This window comes from Lepidochelys olivacea (genome assembly GCF_965140295.1).
Source record: "Lepidochelys olivacea isolate rLepOli2 genome assembly, chromosome: 8".
Classification (NCBI taxonomy): domain Eukaryota; kingdom Metazoa; phylum Chordata; order Testudines; family Cheloniidae; genus Lepidochelys; species Lepidochelys olivacea.
The window spans coordinates 57,000,224-57,019,196 of record NC_140418.1 but is presented as its reverse complement, the minus strand read 5'-3'; the positions used below and the strand labels follow the sequence as shown (position 1 = coordinate 57,019,196).

Genomic DNA, 18,973 nt, shown 5'->3' with positions numbered 1-18,973 from the left:
CATTTATTTCTATGCCATGTTGCTCTAGTGCAGCAAAAAGTTACTAGAAATGTTTTGTTTTAAGGATATGCACATGGCAGCTGTTGGCAGATTGACAGGTCAACAAAGGAGATTCCCCTTTTTCTTGTTGTATATGCTGATTGATTCCATGACTGCTTAAGCCTAGGTAAGCAATGGTTAGCTGTGTCTCTTGACTCAAATACAAAATATACAACTGTTGCATAAACCATCCATGGCAGAAGTCAGTTGTCTTCTTTAAAATCTATACATAGTTGGATTGGTCATTCCCAGCAAGTGTGCAGGGAGATATTCATTTCCTGATGCCCTCTCCAACGCTCTGCTGGACAACCTGAACAGGGGAAAGCAGACAGTGCTCTGGAGAAGGGGAGTCAAGAGTTCTGACCATATTTTTCTAACTTGACTGCCTAAAGTTAAGCAAATAAACCCACATTTAGGCATCTACAGAAAAAAGTTTGGCCTGATTTTCAGAGCACTTCACTGAAGTCAAGAGAAGCTGCAAGTGCTCAACACATCTGAAATTCAAGCCAGGTATTTAGGTTAAAGACCAGAATCAAAATTCATATTTAAACACCAAAGTTTGAAACTTTTGGGCATTCTCCTTTTGCAACAAATAGACATTTTCTGACCTCCAACCATATGTTTTCCCAGTACAACCACGGCTTTAAAAAAAAATGCACATAAAAGCAGTTCAGAGTAAGGAACTGATAAGTAAAAACTGGATTTCCTGAAAGAATAATGGATCAGAATATCCAAATAAATGAATATATCACCACCATGGTAACAAACGTTTTATCGGAGCCCTGGGCTCCAGAATTTAACTCCTTTAATTTCAAGGGACACCATTTAATGCACAGCATGGGGCTCCATTAAATCAAGATTAAAAACATCCCTATTAATATTAACCAAAATTTTTCTCAGAAATAAAACAAGTATTTCTAAAAGTCAATATTCTGTTCTAGGTGCACAACCCAAATACAACAGCATTGTTCCAGGACATGATCTCCAGAAAGTGAAACTGACTGATAAAATTTCAAGCTAGTTTAACTTTTCAAACTGAGTGAAATGCAGAAAGTATACATACATACAGAGCAAATTAGATTTTATATTGCACAGGAAAATTATCAAATATGTATGTGCACATGATAACGCACACACAATTTTGTGTGCATAATTGTAGGCCAAGTTTTGAAGGTTTGGTCCTAAAGGTATTTGAGTACCATCTGAGTACCAGATAAGATTTTTTTTTTAAATGATATGATTTTTAACCTAGTAGAATCCCTGGAAGTCTAACATTGTCACTTAAAGTGCTTAAATTGACTTGACATAGCTTTAAGGATCAGTGAAACTTAGAACTGCATCTATTTAAAATGTTTCCATCTCACCATATGAGGAATTACATAACGCTTCTAATCCGGATAAATTGAGTAATCCACTAACCCTCTCATCAACCCTGTGATCTGTAGTGAAGTTGACAGCTTTCTACGTCAGCCCATCCAGGTTTATTTATTTTCTTCCTGCAACATGATCATTTCTTTAATCTGACAAACTCCTGCACCACTACATTTTGCAACATTTTTAGATGTGGTGGTCTGCAGACTACATTCTGCATGAACATGATTATAGTTTGGGCTACTTATGTGTACTTAAAAAGCACACACAATTTCGTGCCTCTTATGGATGCATTTCACTTGTAGTTAATACAGAAATGAGTATTTGGGGCAATGTTTCCAAACCTGAGTTCCTGAATGTATATGTAGGCTCCTAAATATAAGTGGTCTGATTGTCACGGAAGTCGATGGGAGGTGCAGGTGGTCTGTACCTTGGACTATCAGACATGTAGGTAGGAGTATATCATTAGTCACCCAGGTCTGAAACTGTCAACCTTACCTCCCTAAATACTATTTGCATATGTAATTATGATAATACATGCATGCACAATAGGAAATGCATGTGTAATTCAGTATTGACTTGGAGTGTCCCCATTTGAAAATTTGGCTCATGTATTTATTTAGTCATTGGTCTCCTTGTAAAACTGCAAGCTTTTGAACAGCAGCTACACCTAGTAAAATAATGAGTTAAACAGCCTCCTGTAAGTTATAGTCATCATGGTAGTAACTACAGGATGGATCCTCTATGGGCTGAGCACTCTCTCCTTGAGTCAGCAAAGCATTCAAGCACATCTCAACTTTAAGCATGTAAATTGTGCTCAGAACCTTGTAGATCAAGCTGTGAGGGTCTAATCCAAAGCCCATAGAATTCAATGGAAGAGCTCCTGTGTCATCAGTAGGTTTCGGAGCAGGCCCGTTGGAAGTTATGATACTAATGGCAGCACTAAGAGGTGTATCCTCCCTCCTATCTTGTCATTGAGTGCAAAAGGTCTCAGATACAGAGTAAATCTAGTGGTTCTGCTGTATTGGGAGGGGAGAAGAAAAATCAGATTTTAGTTGTCCACACACTGGGTGCAGGATATCCTGTGGAATTTAGCTCTATGCTAGGTCTCTTCATGGGGACCCCTTGGGGGCAAGATAGGCAGAGCCATCCCTTGGGTATGGCAAATCGGGGTGACCACTCTGGGCCTTTGGCTAATGGGGGGCCCCCCCATTAGCCAGTGTGATTGGCTGGCAAGATTGGTCCCGGAAGTGACGGAGTCATCAATTCTGCCCCGAGCCCGCATCTGCATAGGGACGGCCTGAAGATAGGGGATGGTTGACCACTGATGACAGAGGCAATAGCCACTGTTCCATGCAGAGGAGAGGTGTGAGGGCCATTGTAGTAGATCCAACCTCAGTGATGGAGCAGTGATCATGTAGTGTTTCTGCTGCTGCTCCATGGTCTATTGGGAGGATTTCTCTTACTTGTCCCCACAGCATCCACCCACGCAGTTGTTATTGGGCCATTTAGTGCCTTGGATGAGGTACACCATATGTTGTGATAGGCATGTGTAGGACCCCTAAACCTTGAAAGATGTGCTGTGGAGGTGTTGATCATCAGAGCAGAGGAGATATGTCTGCAGGTTTTGCATCTGTTGTTCTGGTAGGGTCTGGTGCTACTTTGAGTTGATGTGTCCTGGACTGTGGGAAGCTTGCTTCTGATTATGAGCTTGGAGAGATTGGGGGGTTGTTTGAAGGCCAGAAAAGGGGGTTCAGGAAAGATTTCAGAATGTGGTCCACTTTGAGTATGTAATTGTATAATGATACTCAGAATGGATTCCAGTATGGAGTGGTAGGTGACAACAAGGGGTGTGTAGTCAGAGGGGATTTTATTTCTGTATTGAAGCAGATTCTTTCAGATATTTGGGTGGTCCATTCCATGGTGTGATCTACTTCTCTGGTGAAGTGTCCTTGTTTGGTGAAGACTGTTAAGGTGTATAATCCTGGATTTTTTCCTTGGAGCATATTCTTTGGTATCTGGAGTGCCTGGCTGTAGATAATAGATTTCTTGGTGTGGTTACTGGATCTGTGAAAGTAGGTGTGGTGATCAGTGGGTTTCTTGTATATTGTTGCCTGTAGGGTTCCATTGTTGGAGTTGATTGTTGTGTCCAGGAAGTTGATGCTAGCGTGGGAGTATTCTAGAAAGAGTTTAATGGATAAGTGGTTATTGTTGAAGTTGCAGTGGAAATATGAAAGGGAGTTTAGGTCACCTGTCCAGAAGACAAAATCATCAATGGATATCATGGTTTTCTGATATGTTTGTCCAGAAATTCTCTCTCAAGGCGGCCCATGAAGAGATTGGCATATAGGGGAAGTCATCCTAGTACCCATGTCTGTTCCCATGGTTTGAGCAAAGTATTTGTTGTTGAATGTAAAATTGTTCTGTGCGAGGATGAAATGCATGAGTTGGGTGATGAGTTTGGGGTGGATATCTGAGTGTTGTCCATTGTCTTATAGATAATTAAGGCAGGCAGCAATGTCATCATTGGAATATTAATGTATAGGGAGATGACATCCATAGTGGTAAGGATGGTGTTCTAAGGGAGGTTGTTAATGTTGTGGAGTTTCTGGAGGAAGCTGGCACATTGTGTGGTGAGTGATTGGAGGATGTTTTCTAGGAGTCCTGATACTCATGTGGTGGTCACGATATCATGTGTGGTAGCCAGATATGATGGGTCTGCCTGGGTTCCTTTGTTTGTGTATCCTGGGAAGCATGTGGAAGGTCCCTGGGGTTGAAGGTCTCTAGGGTGACGTTGTAGAGTTTCTCTGAAGTTTTGGGGGAATGTTTTGCTGCTATCCTTAAATTCCTGGGTAATTTGTGGTATAGGGTCTTCTCTGATTCGTTATAGTAAGTGGTGTCAGAGAATTGCCAGTTGACCTTGTTAACGTAATCATCATGGTTGAAGCCTACAGTGGCACTCCATTTGTCTGCTCGTTTGATCACTATCTGGTAGTTGCATGTCGGACTATATAGCTGTCCTCCCGGCGGTGGAGAGATAATGGTAGATGTGAGGTTTGTTAAATATTTCACAGTCAATCTTTTTCTGAAGCAATCAGTGTAATGATGAAGAGTGAGGTTGTGTCTGCTGGGGGGTGTCCAGTCAGATGATTCTTTTTCCTTATGACCGTAAGTGAGGATGTGGTAGTTGTGGGTGGTGTCATCATTGTTGTGAAAGAATTCTTTGAAGCTGAGTCAGGTTCTAGGTTCTGTGATGGGGCAGAAGTTCAGTCCCTTAGGAAGTATAGATAATTCACCTCTGGTTAGGGTTGTCTTGATAAACTGATGATGTTGGAGTGTCATTTAAAGTCCATTTGGTGGGTCCTGGTGCCATGGTTTCTCTCAGAGGTGGTGGTGTGCGCTTTGTGGAACTGTTGCAGTGGTTCCACTTTTTGTTTCTGAGTTGGAGGACTGTCATCAGATTTTTGATGGTTGCTTTCGGTTTCTTGCATGATTTCTAGGTAAGTTGCCTGATCTTTTTCTTCCAGTGTGTGGGAGCATGTGATGATTTCTTGTCTGAGCAGGTTTCTTCTCCAGTATGTGAGGTGCAGTAAGTGGGTTCCCCAGTTTTTGTAAAGTCCTTCTGCAGATCTGTTCACCACATTTGGAGTTGTATGTAGTGGTCACAGCATTATAAATAGTGAGACCTGTGGGGATGATATTTTGTTTCTTGCATTTGCTCAGAAAGTAAATGCTGTCATTAAATTTTGCTTCCTTTTTCTTCCTGCTGTGGAGTTTCCATTTCAGCTGGCAAAATATGATATCTTCATTGCTGTATTCAGTGTTGTTGTAGCCAGGTTGGTTTGTTTTATTTTATTTTTTTTTTTAAACAAAATGCCTAAAGTTTTCAAAACCCAGAAATTTTCCATTTAGTTGAAATGCTTTTTGATATTGAAAATTTTCCTTTGAAATGTTTTTTGCAATCAGCTCCAATGATGAATGGTGGTACTAACTGGCACTTACTTGAGAGGCATTACTGGTACTTGTTTGGAATTTACTGTGTAATTAATGGTTTTGACGTTTAAATAAAAGGATCATCCTCATACCAATAAAACCTTCCCACCAGCACTTGTCACCTGACATTCTATTATTTTACATGCCTGTATCATCTCAGGGTACCTCAGACACAGCTGAAATAACAGTCCTTACTGTGGAGTCAAATTTGCTATCATATAGGCCAAGAGCATAGCAGGATTCCTAAAACAAGCAGCATTTATATGGATAACAGAAACATCCAGAGTTGGTGTAGCAAGAACTCTAAAAACAGGGATTTTGAAATGGATATGAATGTTTATGCTTCAGGGTATAAACCAATCTATCTACTGAGATTAGGAAGAAACTTTTCCTGGGGACAAGTTAGTTTATAACTGCCTACAGGAGGTTCTCACACCTTCTGAAGCCACTCACAGGGGCCACTGTCAGACACAGGATACTAGACTGAGTGGCATGGCAATTCTATGTTCCTAAGAAGTCCAGGGTCACTCTATGACCACAAACTAGGAAAGACAGAAACAAGGAAGCTTGATAATACAGTGGATTCACTGGAGACATGAAACCAATTCTTTTAAGAGTAGATAAGTGAAATAAAGAATGGTGGTCTCACCATTCTCCTTATTTGTCACAGCACAAAGACACTTTACACTTCATCATATTTGGCAGCCTCTGCTCAAAAGAAACCAAGACACTGTTGTTATGGGTCTCGACTCAAGGTGCTCAGGCAGAGCCTACACTATACATAGTTTAAATGGTGTTCTTATGCACTTCCTCATTTTCAATAGCATTGGCTTCACTCTCAGATTTTGTTTTTAAAAAGAAGCGGGAAGAGGAGTACCAAAGGATGAAGAAAGAAGCTTCTTCTCTAGGGATCCCCTGACCAATTCTCTCAGGCCTAGGAGCAAGAGCGGTGAACTCCTGAGGCCTAGGTTAGCCTAATCACAGTTAACCACAAGGCCACTGAGTCAACTCAGGTTTAATGGGTTTCTATTAATAGGTTTTCTTAGTATATGCATGATAACTAAGGCTGTGTGTTTGTCATAGATTCCGTGACTTTCCATGGCCTCTGTGACTTCTGCGGCGGCTGGTGCACCTGGCCCGGGGGTCAATTGAGTAGCCCCCGGACCAGGTGCACCAGCCACTGTTGGGGCACACTCTCGGGCCCCCCTAACCCGCAGCAGGAGTTTTGGTGTGAGGGAGGCTCAGGGCTGGGGGTTCGGGGTGGTGCTTACCTTGGGGGGGTCTCCCCAGAAGGGCAACAGGCCCTCAGCTCCTAGCTCCACCCAAAGGCACCGCTCCCACAGCTCCCATTATCCATGGTTCCCAGCCAATGGCCTCTGTGGTCCACAAGGGCCTGCCTAACAGTGGAGTAGTATCCTTTGCGGTTATGTGCTCCTGGAGGAGAGCAAACTATGGGCACATGAGTCTCATCATTGGCCCTAGCGCAGTTTGGAAACACCATTCTCTCAAAGCCAGTAATTACTTCAGGAATATCTTTTATGGCCACCACCTTGGGGTAAACCACATACCTGATCACCTCAGAAGCCTCTGCCACCACTTTACCCAGAGTCAACTTTCCAACACTAAATTGGTTTGCAATGGACCTGTAGCAGTCTGGGGTAGCCAGCTTCCAGACGCTATGCCAACCCACTTCTGGACCGGCAGGGTTGGCCACATGCATCTTTCTTTATGCTATTCACAAAGCTCCAAAAATGTAGCTTTCTTCATGCTAAAGTTCTGGACCCACTGCTGGTCATCCCAGGTCTGCATGACAATGTGATCCCACCAGCCTATGGCCTTGCTTCAGAAGCACTGGTCTACATAGAGGGCTATATCAAGTGTACTGAGAAGCATCAGACAGTTCAAGTCTGCCATGCCTGGGTACTCCTATTCCTCTGCTTCCTCCTCCTCCAGCTCCATCATAAGCTATGACAGGTGTCTTTGGTGGTTCAGAAAATGCCACTGAAATGTCCATCAGCACCTCATGGAAGCTCTGCCAATTTCCTGACACAAGAGTGCAAGTGCAAGCCAAAGAAGTTCTTCAGAAGGTGTCTCCTCCACGTTTCTGGCTCTGGTAGCTGGGAGTGCACTGAGCAAAATGACTCCAGGCAGGCCATACAAACTTCCTGTAATGTACAGGGTGGACAGTCAAGTTTTCCCGCAGTGCATCATGGTCAAAGGGCTAGAGCGGCCATGTTTCAGGTGGGCACTAGGTAGTCTGGGATATGGTTGGTTTGACTCAGGTCTGAGTGCTGCAGTGTGGACAGCAGAGCCCTAGATTTGAGCCCGCGTTAGAAAATTCTTAACGTAAAGTTAACAATCAGTGTAGATGTTCAAGCCCTGGGTTCTCTAACCGTGTCAGCTGACTTGAGCCCACTAACCCTGGGGTTACATTGCAGTGTAGACATACCCGAAATGGCCATATTTTCAAAAGTGTCCACACCCAGCAGTTCCCACACCCTTCTGCAGAGTAGCTCCTATTGGCAGCTGCAGAGTGCTCAGTACCTTAGAAAAATCTAACCACCTCGCTTAGGTGCCTAAATGTGAAATCTTCCCTTAACTAAATTCATTCTCACAATACCTGGCTAAGGTAGGCAAGTAAAGTTCTCCCACAGTGCACCAAGGTCTCAGAGTGAGTCAGTAGCAGAGCCAGGATTACATCTCAGGAGTTCCTGGCCCCCCATCCCAGGCTAAGCTCACTAAACTTCTGTGTTATGTTGTTCGTTGTCTTACAACCAAACCACTTAAAATGATGTGAAAATACTTTTCGCGGTACTACAGTGATTCAGCAAATTTTCTGGGATGCATTATGTACAACAGACCAATAAAATATACTTTCTAAAAAACACAGCATACTTTGATGCCGTTATACAATGTTTCCACTCAAGCTGCTTTACTCTTGTTGTGGTCAACTTTCTCAGGTTCAAACCTGCAGCAGCCAGGAAATCCACTTAACTGTACTATTTGCTTTCCTTCTATATTTTTAGATGCACTTAGGGCCAAAAGCAATGGAAAAGCAAAATCTACATAAAAGGGATCCACATTAAAAACCCTCATGTTTTTCTGATGGAGCAAAGGATGAAACCTTGGCTCCAGTAGCTTAGCTGCTGACATAGGCATTAGAGACCGCAAATGACTGTCCTGGGAGGGATTTATAGATGCATTTCACTACTACCCCTTTATGGCCTAGTAGATCTACACAGTAGTCATATATCTCTGATATGTTCATTATTCTCTGTTCTACTGGAGGGCATGCAACAGGATGTGGAATTCACTTTCAGAGGGTCCTGTGAACAGTTGACCACAGTATTTATGCTACTTTTGGACCCACATAGTTCACAGAATTTGGCAAATAAAGTGAGCAACTACAGAAATACAGAAAAGGAATCAATTTCACAGTAATTTGTATCTGCATAGCTCTATCATATACTACAGGCGGTATTTTAGTAATATCATACTTCATTATCCGCTTCCCTTCAACACAGAATCAGAATGTTGCCCAGGTACCAGTTTGAATAAATTATTTGCACCAAGAATTTTTGCCGTGAAGAATTTATCACCACATTTGCTAAATTACCTCCACTTGAAACATACACACAAGCAGCAGAGTATCCTCCTTAGTATCCTACTATGCTATTTTACCATGAAAAGCACAGATTTGTTACAGAAACATTGGAGTTGGCAAAAATTAAGGTGCATTTCTTTATGAACACTATCTAAAATGAAAATCACTCCGTTTTTACTTACCATCAGCTTTTTAACTCTGGCATTAATTACCTGGTCAAAATTTAATAACATATTTACTTGACAGTGACTTTGCAGAGCTGGCTTTGTAGGAAAAGCCAGAGAAAAATATTCTCATAGGACACAAGTACAGGGCAAAGTATCAAGTACCAAGTTATATCTGTAGAGAAAAAGTGGTAAATAAGACTAGACAGAATGGCATCTTCATTTCTCTGAGTTTCTGACATTGGTCTTTTATGTGGAAAATGCTTATAACTCAAACTCCATTTACAGTTTTTGAACAGAAGGGTGCAATGTATGATGTTTCTACTAGAGGGAAGATGAAAAGGTTCACCTCAAAGCACATAGTAGCAATTAGGTTGAATAATATGTCTTGTCAGCATTGGGTAAGTAAACAGATGAATTAGGAATTGGTACCTTTACTATTCCTATGTAAAAGTGCTAGTAGGTTCTCAGTGCTCACAAAAGTCACAACATTTCTGTTAAAAAAAAAAGTTTTGCCTTTCAGGAAAAAAAAGAAATTATACTGCCCAGATCAGCTCATTTTGCAACCCAATGCCCCAGTCTTATCCAGTCACCTTGTACCACTCTGGCAGTGCAAAGTAGTCGTAAAGTCAGCGTATCTGTCTGAGAATTCTCCATGGAAAGGAGAATCCTTGCATGGAAGAGAGTGATCATAGTGCTCCTCTACACACACACACACACACAACCAAGTTCAGGGGACATGACATGGGGGAAGAGACATTGCTAGGTTACCTCACTGATTCCCAGCTGACCATATGGCCCCTGAAGCGGCTTTAATTTACAGCAGGAACCAGCCAGGTCCCCTGACAGCTCCATGATTGAGGGAGCATAAAAGTGGCTTAAAGCCACCTTTGCCTCATCTTTCCCTGCATGCAACAAGTGCAGCCCTGCCAGGTCAGAGGATCTAGCCCTGGATATTTAAGAGATATCGGTACAGACACAAGGTATTGAGGGTTTGGCTCAGTCGTCTCTAATAAACTCTGAAAGTGCAGGATGGAGAATGTATTGCATAGGAGCTATTTGGTGAATAATTCAGAAAATAAATATGATTGTAGGAATCAGGATCCGTTACTGAATGGTTTTCAAACAAAAAATGGGACAAATTTGCAATGAGTATAATTCCAGCAAATTTTACTACCTCTGTTCTTCTCTAGATTACTCATATTTCCTGCTGATTTATGGGACACCATAAGATTTAGGAAAAGGAACACCCTCATATTTTAAATTAGCCTGGGTTCAGACACTTTTAATAATGCAGACTGATATGTTGCCCTAATTGCTTTTTATGAGGTTAAGAGAACTATAATTAAATTAAGATTGCATACGCTTTAATTACCGACTTGGAGCTGCACTGATATCTAAAAGCAGCAGGAAATTATACATTGTACTATAACCAGCTGTAAAACTTACAACTCATCTGTCATGTTATTCATTATTTTCTGTGTTGACTCTGTCGTTTTAGCCAATTGAGTGACAGTTATGGAAGAGCAAAAGAGTGCCAGTTTGGAACAAGATTTTGAAGGGCAGGCTACACATACAGGTAAAGAAATAAAGTTAAGGGACATTGTTAAAAATTAATCCATGTGGAAGCCTGTAATTTTAATTTGCTGACTGGAATTCAGAATGCCTTGCACAGGTATATTCAGGTATACCCAGGATCCAATGAAAACATTTTTATGACTAATTCACACCCCCCCCCCCTTGACTGGACAGGTTACGCAGGGTTGAATTCAGATCCAGCCTTATTGGTGCTTGAAGCAAATGGCTGCACTGGACACCAAAGCAGCAGTGGCGTTGTTCAGTGCAAATTTGATGTAGGCTACTTTGCCTCAGTCATTAACGATCTCCTTTATACTGAAAACAGCTGTAACCCACTTGCACTGGGTTATAAGTTTTCAGTCAAAAATGACGAAATCTGGGAATCTTGCTTCCCATATGTCTTTGCCAGAGACATTAATGCCTCCTAGTGTGACAAGCAAAAGTGTAAAGTGAAATCTTAAAGCTCTCAATTTGTTTGGAGGAGAACTCTTTGGTAAAAATTCATCCACAAGCCCTTCTGTCATAGCATAATATATACATTAAAAACTTTAAGCCATCTTTGGTTGGATCCATTCTTCTTTTCTTTTTCCAGTGTCTACTGACTATTGTTTATGTGAGTGCTGTCACTGTACTCAGGGAGCATGGAAACATATGTTCTAAACAGCTCGTTTTTCTCTCTGCCCCAGATGTTCCTATGTACTTTCCTTCAGCCCTACCCCTTGCAACACCTCTTCTTACAATTCCTTCCCAAATCAGCACTGTTGACCTGGGCTGAGATTTCAAAAAAGGACCCTAAAGTTAGAAGCCTAACAGGGATATAGTAACCTGAATTTCAAATGTGCTGAGCACTCAAGATCATCCATTGAGATATTAGGAGTTTCTGGGTGCTCACCACTTTTGGAATTCAGGGCATTTATTTAGACTCCTAATTGTTGGTTCCTGTTTTTGGAAATGTTTAGCCTAGATCTTTTTCCCATCTTATTGGGTGGCAAATGCTCTCTTTTTACGTGTGGCTCTTTAATATGGTATTTGGAGTCTTTGCTCTCAAAGCTCATGAAGTTAATTGTTTAATTCACAATTATAAAGCAACACACTCACCGAATGCAAAAAGACCCCACCAACTAGCAGTTTAGCTCTGAAGGGAGAATGCTTGACATTTTTGAATTTTTGGTGCAAGTTCAAATTTCACTGAACAACCACCACATACCACCCTGAAAATTTAACAAGTTTTCCTATGATATTTTTTTCAGCTAGCTATAGATGCAGTTTTTGGAACCATTTGACATTTTGGAACCATTTGACATTTTGAACCAGTAATATTTTCAAAATATTTTTTGCAAAATGTTTTACTGTTTAATCAACCAGCTCTAGAGAGTAGGATTTGATTTTAGTTCTGTAATCAGAAATATTTCAGCATTGACTGAGACATACATTTCAATGGCATAGATATGGGCTATAAAGTCTCAGTGTTATGACCTCTTGTTTTGCAGTGTGTATAAAGTCTTTAAAATATGCCCTGTGTTCAAAGATACTGTCTTTCTGAAACTAACAAAACCACATAATTACGGATCTTTATCTCTCCTAGGGCCCAAAGGTGTGATCAATGACTGGAGAAAGTTTAAATTAGAAAGTGAAGACAGAGATTCCCTTCCTTTGAGCAAGAAAGAGATCCTCAGACAAATGTCTTCACCACACAGATCTCTCAGTAAAGATGATAAAGACACCAGAGAGAGATTTAGTCGTAAGGTAACAAGAGAAAAGAAAACATAAGTGAATTAATGATTCTGTACAAAACATGAAAACAAGAAAAATGTGGTATAAGCACAGGAGAAGCCAGAAACTACTGAATTTAATTGCCACTGGTTCCAACTTCCTTTGTGTCCTTGTACAAATCACTTAACATCTCCATCTCAGTTTTCCTCAGCTGCAAATTGGAACAATACTGAACTACCTCAAAGTGACATTGTGAAGTCAATGTTTATAAAGTATGTTGAACGTGAGAAGGACTGTGTGTGATACATGTTAGCATTAGTTGCCAAAATTTAACTTGGGGCCTATTGAAAGCTACAAGGCATTTGAATTATTATAAATAAAATACAGAGAGATCATGAAGGGGCAGATTATGCTATTCTTGCCCACACTGAGTAGTATTTTGCATTGCAAGTAGTCCCACTGAAGAAAATGAGACTACTCACAGAGTAAAGAACTACTTAGTAGAAAGATGGAAGTAACTGACTCAAAACGCACATGAAATAGAACACACCACTTGATCCTGACAGACAATCTGGCCAACTGTTGACCAGTGCTGAATCTTCTACCCTCAATTAAGGTTAATGAGAAGACTGTGGTGAGATAATTCTCATGGTATCTAGCTGTCTCAGATTTTTTTCACTCTTGTCAATATGGGTACCATGCAGAGACTGTTCTGATTGCCTTGGTAAATTATTTCCCCCTGAAAATAGATAAAGACAGGGGTGACATTCTTACCCTATTGAAGTCACTGGCAGAACTCCCACTGACTTTAGTGGGGCCAGGATTTCACCCAGTGTGTCCTTGCTGATATTATTAGATATGTCAGTTGCCTTCAGTACCATTCACGTGTACACCCAAGTAAAGAGAGATGGGGTTTCCATTCAATGGCTTAATTCCTCTCTCCAAGATTCCCCAAAGGGCAGTTTTGCACAATTATTCTTCTACCCAAGGGTCTTATGTGGGGTTCCACAGGCAACATCTTGTTCCCTTCCTTGTTCAGTGAATATATAGATCCATTCAGTAATATAATGCTCTCTTAATATTCACAGATGAGTATGCAGGAGTATGAGCTCATCCATGATGAGCAAGAGGATGAAAGCTGCCTACAAAAATACCGCAAACGCTGCATGCAGGATATGCATCAGAGGCTGAGCTTTGGGCCCAGATATGGCTATCTGTATGAGCTCCAAAATGGGGAACAGTTCCTGGAAGTCATTGAGAAAGAGCGAAAAACCGTCCTGGTCATCGTTCACATTTACGAAGATGGCATCAAGGGCTGCGAGGCGCTAAACAACAGCTTAACTTGCCTTGCTGCAGAATACTCCACAATGAGATTCTGTAAGATAAAGGCATCTAACACAGGTGCTGGAGACCGTTTCTCAACTGATGTGCTCCCAACCTTGCTTGTCTACAAGGGTGGGGAGCTTCTGAGCAATTTTATTAGCATTACTGAACACTTCAGGGAGGAATTTTTTGCTGTGGATGTGGAATCTTTCCTACATGAGTATGGGCTGCTACCCGAAAAGGAGATTCCAGCACTTGGAAATGGCAATACAGATGATCAAGATATTGAATAATTAGAGAGGGATATAGCCCTTCATTATCTCCTATTTCTCCATATATTGCAATTGGATCTCAGCAGAACCCATGATTGTTTAGAGAAGCCTGTGTGCGCTCATTAACTTTATACATAAGATATACATATATGAATATTTCTTAACTGTCAGTATGTGAACTTTATTTAAAGCACATCTAACAGGCCTGTACATATTTGTTCCTATGCAATCTCCACTAATAACAAAATTAGGAGAAAATGCAGGTGACAGTAATAGGTTTTAAATTAGACACAGGTCTTAAAAGGTAATTTAGGCCAATCCTGGGCCCATTAAAGCCAAAAGAAGGTTAGCATCTAATGTCAGAACAGAATCAGGCCCTTCTAAACTCCTTCTTCAGTGTATGTAACTCCTGTGGGAATTCTGCACCAATGCCCATGTGCAGAATTTATGTCACTGCAGATTTTTTTTTTGCTTCCCCACAGAAAAATTGCTTTCTGAGGGGGAAGCCACAAGAGCAGTCACGCAATTCCCCCCCCCCCCGTAGTATGTTTCAGGTGACCAGGGCAGCTGGCAGAGAGGTAAATCATTGTGGGGCAGGACTGGGGAAGACCCAGTTGGTGGCTCCTACCCTGTGCCAGTTTCAGCTGCTAGTCCTGGCTGGGCTGGGGAGGACAGGACAGGACTTCCTCTTCCCCTGCATGGCCTCCGGGGCTGGGTCAGACCCACTCTCAAATTTCTTCCCAGGCTGTAGGAAGCTCTGCAAACTCCACCCCCAGCGCTTCCTGCACCCATCACTCCTCAGCTGCAGGGTGAAGGATCACTGTAGAGGGGGAGGTCCCCCATCTACCCAACCCCCATGCACCAGACCCTCCCACAGAACCTCACCCCACCCCCAGACCCAGAACCCCTCCTGACAAGCCCCACTTCCCTGATACCACCCCAATGAGCCACCCGTACCAGGATTCCCACCACCATGAGAGCCAACCAGCTGCAACTGGATCCCCACCCCACTAAGCCACACTCTCCCAACATCTGGATTCCTCCACAGCCTCCCAGACCTCTCTACCAAGCTCTATCCCTCCCACACCATGACCCCCCGGCTGAGCCCCAACCACCTTCACCTGGACCCCCCCTGCAGCATCCCATTACCATTGCACCCAGAACCCCCCAACAAGCACCTGTGCAGCCAGATCCCCCCTGCACACAGATCCCCCAGGGAGCTGCCCACACCCAGATTGCCCCCCCCCAACCCTCTCAACCCGCAATTGGACCCCCCACACTACACCCCTCCACACTTGGACCCTGTCTGCATCTGGCACAGAGGGGCAGGGCCCTGGGGTGTTTCTAGGGCAGGCCTGGTCCTTGCGCTGCATGAGGGTTGGGTGCAGCCTCACTGCTGAGTCCATATTCTAGGGGGAGCTGCAGAGTGATCTCCCCCCTCTGTGCAGCCAGTGTTCTGTGCTTCTCAATGCCATGCTGAGCCGCCACATTTATTTAACAAATAAAATGCAGAATTTTTAATTTTTTGGTGCAAAATGCCCTCAGGAGTAGTTTGTGAAAAAATTAAAAAACCACCCTACACATCTACAGCAAGGACAGGACTATATGCAAGATCATCACCTGTTTGAAGTCACTTGCAAAACTCCCACTTATTTCAGTGGGGCCAGAATTTCACCCAAAAACGTTAAAGATAAATCAGTATCTGGGCTGTGAATGTTCACAAATTACATACATAAGAAATATAGGGCACAGTGTTAAATATGTGGCTTTGTATTTAACTTTTAATAATTGTGAAAATATGGATTAGCTCATTGCTGAAACAATCTCTCTTCTTGAGAAAACATCACAGATGCTTAAAGTTTGCATTAACAAAGAGGTTAATCAGCTGCTTTCCAGGATGGTGTTGTAGCACGTTCCGACCATTGATGTTGCTTAGTTAAAACATTTGTGATTCCTGAGCAATTATATTTTGTGTTTATGTAATTAATATGAATAAAGCTTAACAAGGAACCAAAACTTCAATAACAAATATGAAAGTCATTCATAAAATGTACCTTAATGATCCTTATGAGGAACTACCAGAAAGGTTTCCAACTCGTTAGCAAAAAAGTTCACCAAACTCAAATTTTGAAACATGTTATTAAAATGGGATATGTGGGGAACAAAGAGGCTGTTTGGACTAAAGGAATGCAGGGTCAATGCACTGAACGATTTGTTCTCTTTCACTGAGAAAAGTTCCTTATGTTTTATAGTTAAAACCACTTAAGAACGTCAATTATGGCACAAAATACAATGAAACACAAGTTGCCCATTTGTCACATTTTGATATTACTCATTGGCATGGTTTGAGGCCGAGTAGTTTGAACGTTACTGACACCACCTTAGGTTATTAAGACTTACACATTTATCTAGCTTACATTTCACCATTGCTACTGTTTGCTAGCTTTTTGAATTTTATTCATGATGGACAACAAAACTAGACTAGTAAGTTTCCCTTTATGGTCAAGGTCAGATCAAATGCTCCATGTGCAGAATTCCAATTGATTTTTGATGGGAGCTGAGCACGTAGATGTCCATTAATCCTCCTAATCTTAGTGCCCCAGCCACATGCAGAACATTCATTGGCACAACTCCAATATCAACTCCTTGATTTTTTACTGTTTGAATATATTTTTTTCTTACTTGCAATCATCCAGAAAAACGTTACATATGAATTCAAAGTGACACCCGATGAAGTGAGCTGTGGCTCACGAAAGCTTATGCTCAAATAAATTGGTTAGTCTCTAAGGTGCCACAAGTACTCCTTTTCTTTTTGCGAATACAGGCTAACACGGCTGTTACTCTGAAAAGTGACACCATTTGCCTATAGAGCAATACAATATGGAGGTTTGCAAAACATATCCTTTTTAAACTTATTTTGAACTTCAAACTTAAAATATGTTCCTTTTTAAAATAAAAGACATTCAAATGGGGCTTATGCCTGGTTTAGGTAACTTGAAAACCCACTTTGCCATTAGACATGCTTTCTGGTAATATTCATTGCAAGCCAGCAGGCAAAAAGCAGACTTCATTTCAAAAGGAGGGAGGGAGCTAAACAGAGAAAGCAGCATGTAAGTGCATTACACATATTGATAGACAGATAAAACACTTAGCACACAAGATGAGATTCATGAACTATATAAATAAGTGATGGTTCCCTAACTTTCAAACATAAATCCACTTGCACTCCCGTCTCAATCTAAACTATTTAGACTATTTCACACTATAAAATGATTGATAATTTTCTTTTCAACCTAGAACTTAAAATGACAATGCTGAGACATGAATTCTCCAAGAATTGTCAAGTATAGTTGGTATTTTACATTAGTCAAATCCTCCACTATGGTGCTTGGTGTAATAATGCAGGCAGCACGTGGCTCTTTCAAAGCAGCCCCTTTCTGTTCTCTGCCCCCTCACATTTCCATCCCTAGCTAAAAGTAATCCAGCTGATCTTATGTAACATTTCTATTCCAGTGAGTAGGGGCTTGGTGTGGTTTTTTGGAACAGTTGCCACTTGAAGGGGCAAACAATTACCACCAGGTATTGGGCTCTTTCCTCTTTAGCTGTAGCATGAGGTGAATAATTATTATCCCATGCAGAGTGGTGGTGAGAGGGAAATGAACAAAATACTGATCTGTGGCACAGAGGAGAGAGAACGTAAAAGGGAAGGAAATGATCATTTCTGATGAAGCAGCACGCTGCTTTCCCCTCCCATCCAACACAAAAAATAAAATATAAAATAAGTCAGAAGCTGCGTCTATAGCTGGCTATAGGAAATAAACCACCACATTTCAACTTAAGAGGCAGATCACGAGTGCTTCAGCAGGATTTTCCTGAGGATTCCTTTAACCCCTAAATATCACAATGAAACATCCATGTGGTGTCAATGCAGCACCCAAATAGTACTAGCAACAACACTCCACAGAAGGTGATCATGACTTACCAAACTTAAAAGCAAAGCTTTGATCACAGCATTAATCAACATTTATCCAGGAAAGAAAGACTCACTGAGAGGCAGGATTTGAGTCACATATTGTAAATCATTGCATACAAGATTCTTGAATGACAAAGAGTAAAAGGTTTGATGAACCCATGGAACAAAACTTCTCGCTATCTATAACCCCAATCTGAAATCCACTGAATTCAACGGGAATCCGTCCATTTGCTTCAATAGGCTTTGGATCAGGGGAAATAAGACTAGCATCTTTGGCTGTGTGTACACACTGGTAAAAATGGGACCTGTAATTCACATCTGGTGTCACCCCACTGGAGTGAGCAATAGTAGACGCTAGTGTAGACAGAGCTCAGGCATTATGACTGTTGTATCACTCAGCCCTGCCATAAGCAGTACATCTGTACCAGTGGAAAATTATGGATCCTAGCATACACAAGTCCTCTGAGGCCTAAGTTCTTCTCTAGGTTTCACCAGTTTAACTTTGTTGATTTCAGTAGTTATCCATGTACTTTAGCATAAAATTCAGCCAACAGCTATATAATGTACAATAATTTGAAGCCACTATATTTAAAGCAAAACTGCCAAACCAACGAAGATTAGTATGTGACAGGCAAGGAAAATAAATAAAAGATTTATATAGGAGTGTGGACCAAGGTTTTCAAACCTGCAGTGCCTAAACGTACATACCTCCGTACAATAATTGGCCAGGTTTTCGTAAGTGTGGAACACCCAGCAGTTCCAACTGAGGGCTTATTACTAGATTTTTTTTTCCAGATATATCAGTGGAGACAAGCAAATTAATATGTAGGTCTCACCTGAAAATCTTCATTATAATTCAAGTGAGGGGGACCTCATATTTCAACTGGATCCTTCAGAAATACTATATGCCTCATAGTGAAAGATTAGATCTTGCAAGGGCGTA

General features: G+C 41.6%; 1 protein-coding gene across 1 annotated transcript; it reads left to right on the top strand.

The window, feature by feature from the left end:
• Positions 1-10,689: 10,689 nt before the first annotated feature.
• On the top strand, positions 10,690-14,078 carry PDC (phosducin; the record flags this gene model as incomplete). Its single annotated transcript, XM_084637504.1, has 3 exons — positions 10,690-10,750; positions 12,335-12,495; positions 13,551-14,078. The coding sequence occupies 3 exons, from the start codon at positions 10,690-10,692 to the stop codon at positions 14,076-14,078; spliced, it is 750 nt and encodes a 249-aa protein (XP_084493630.1).
• Between the last annotated feature and the right edge of the window lie 4,895 nt (positions 14,079-18,973).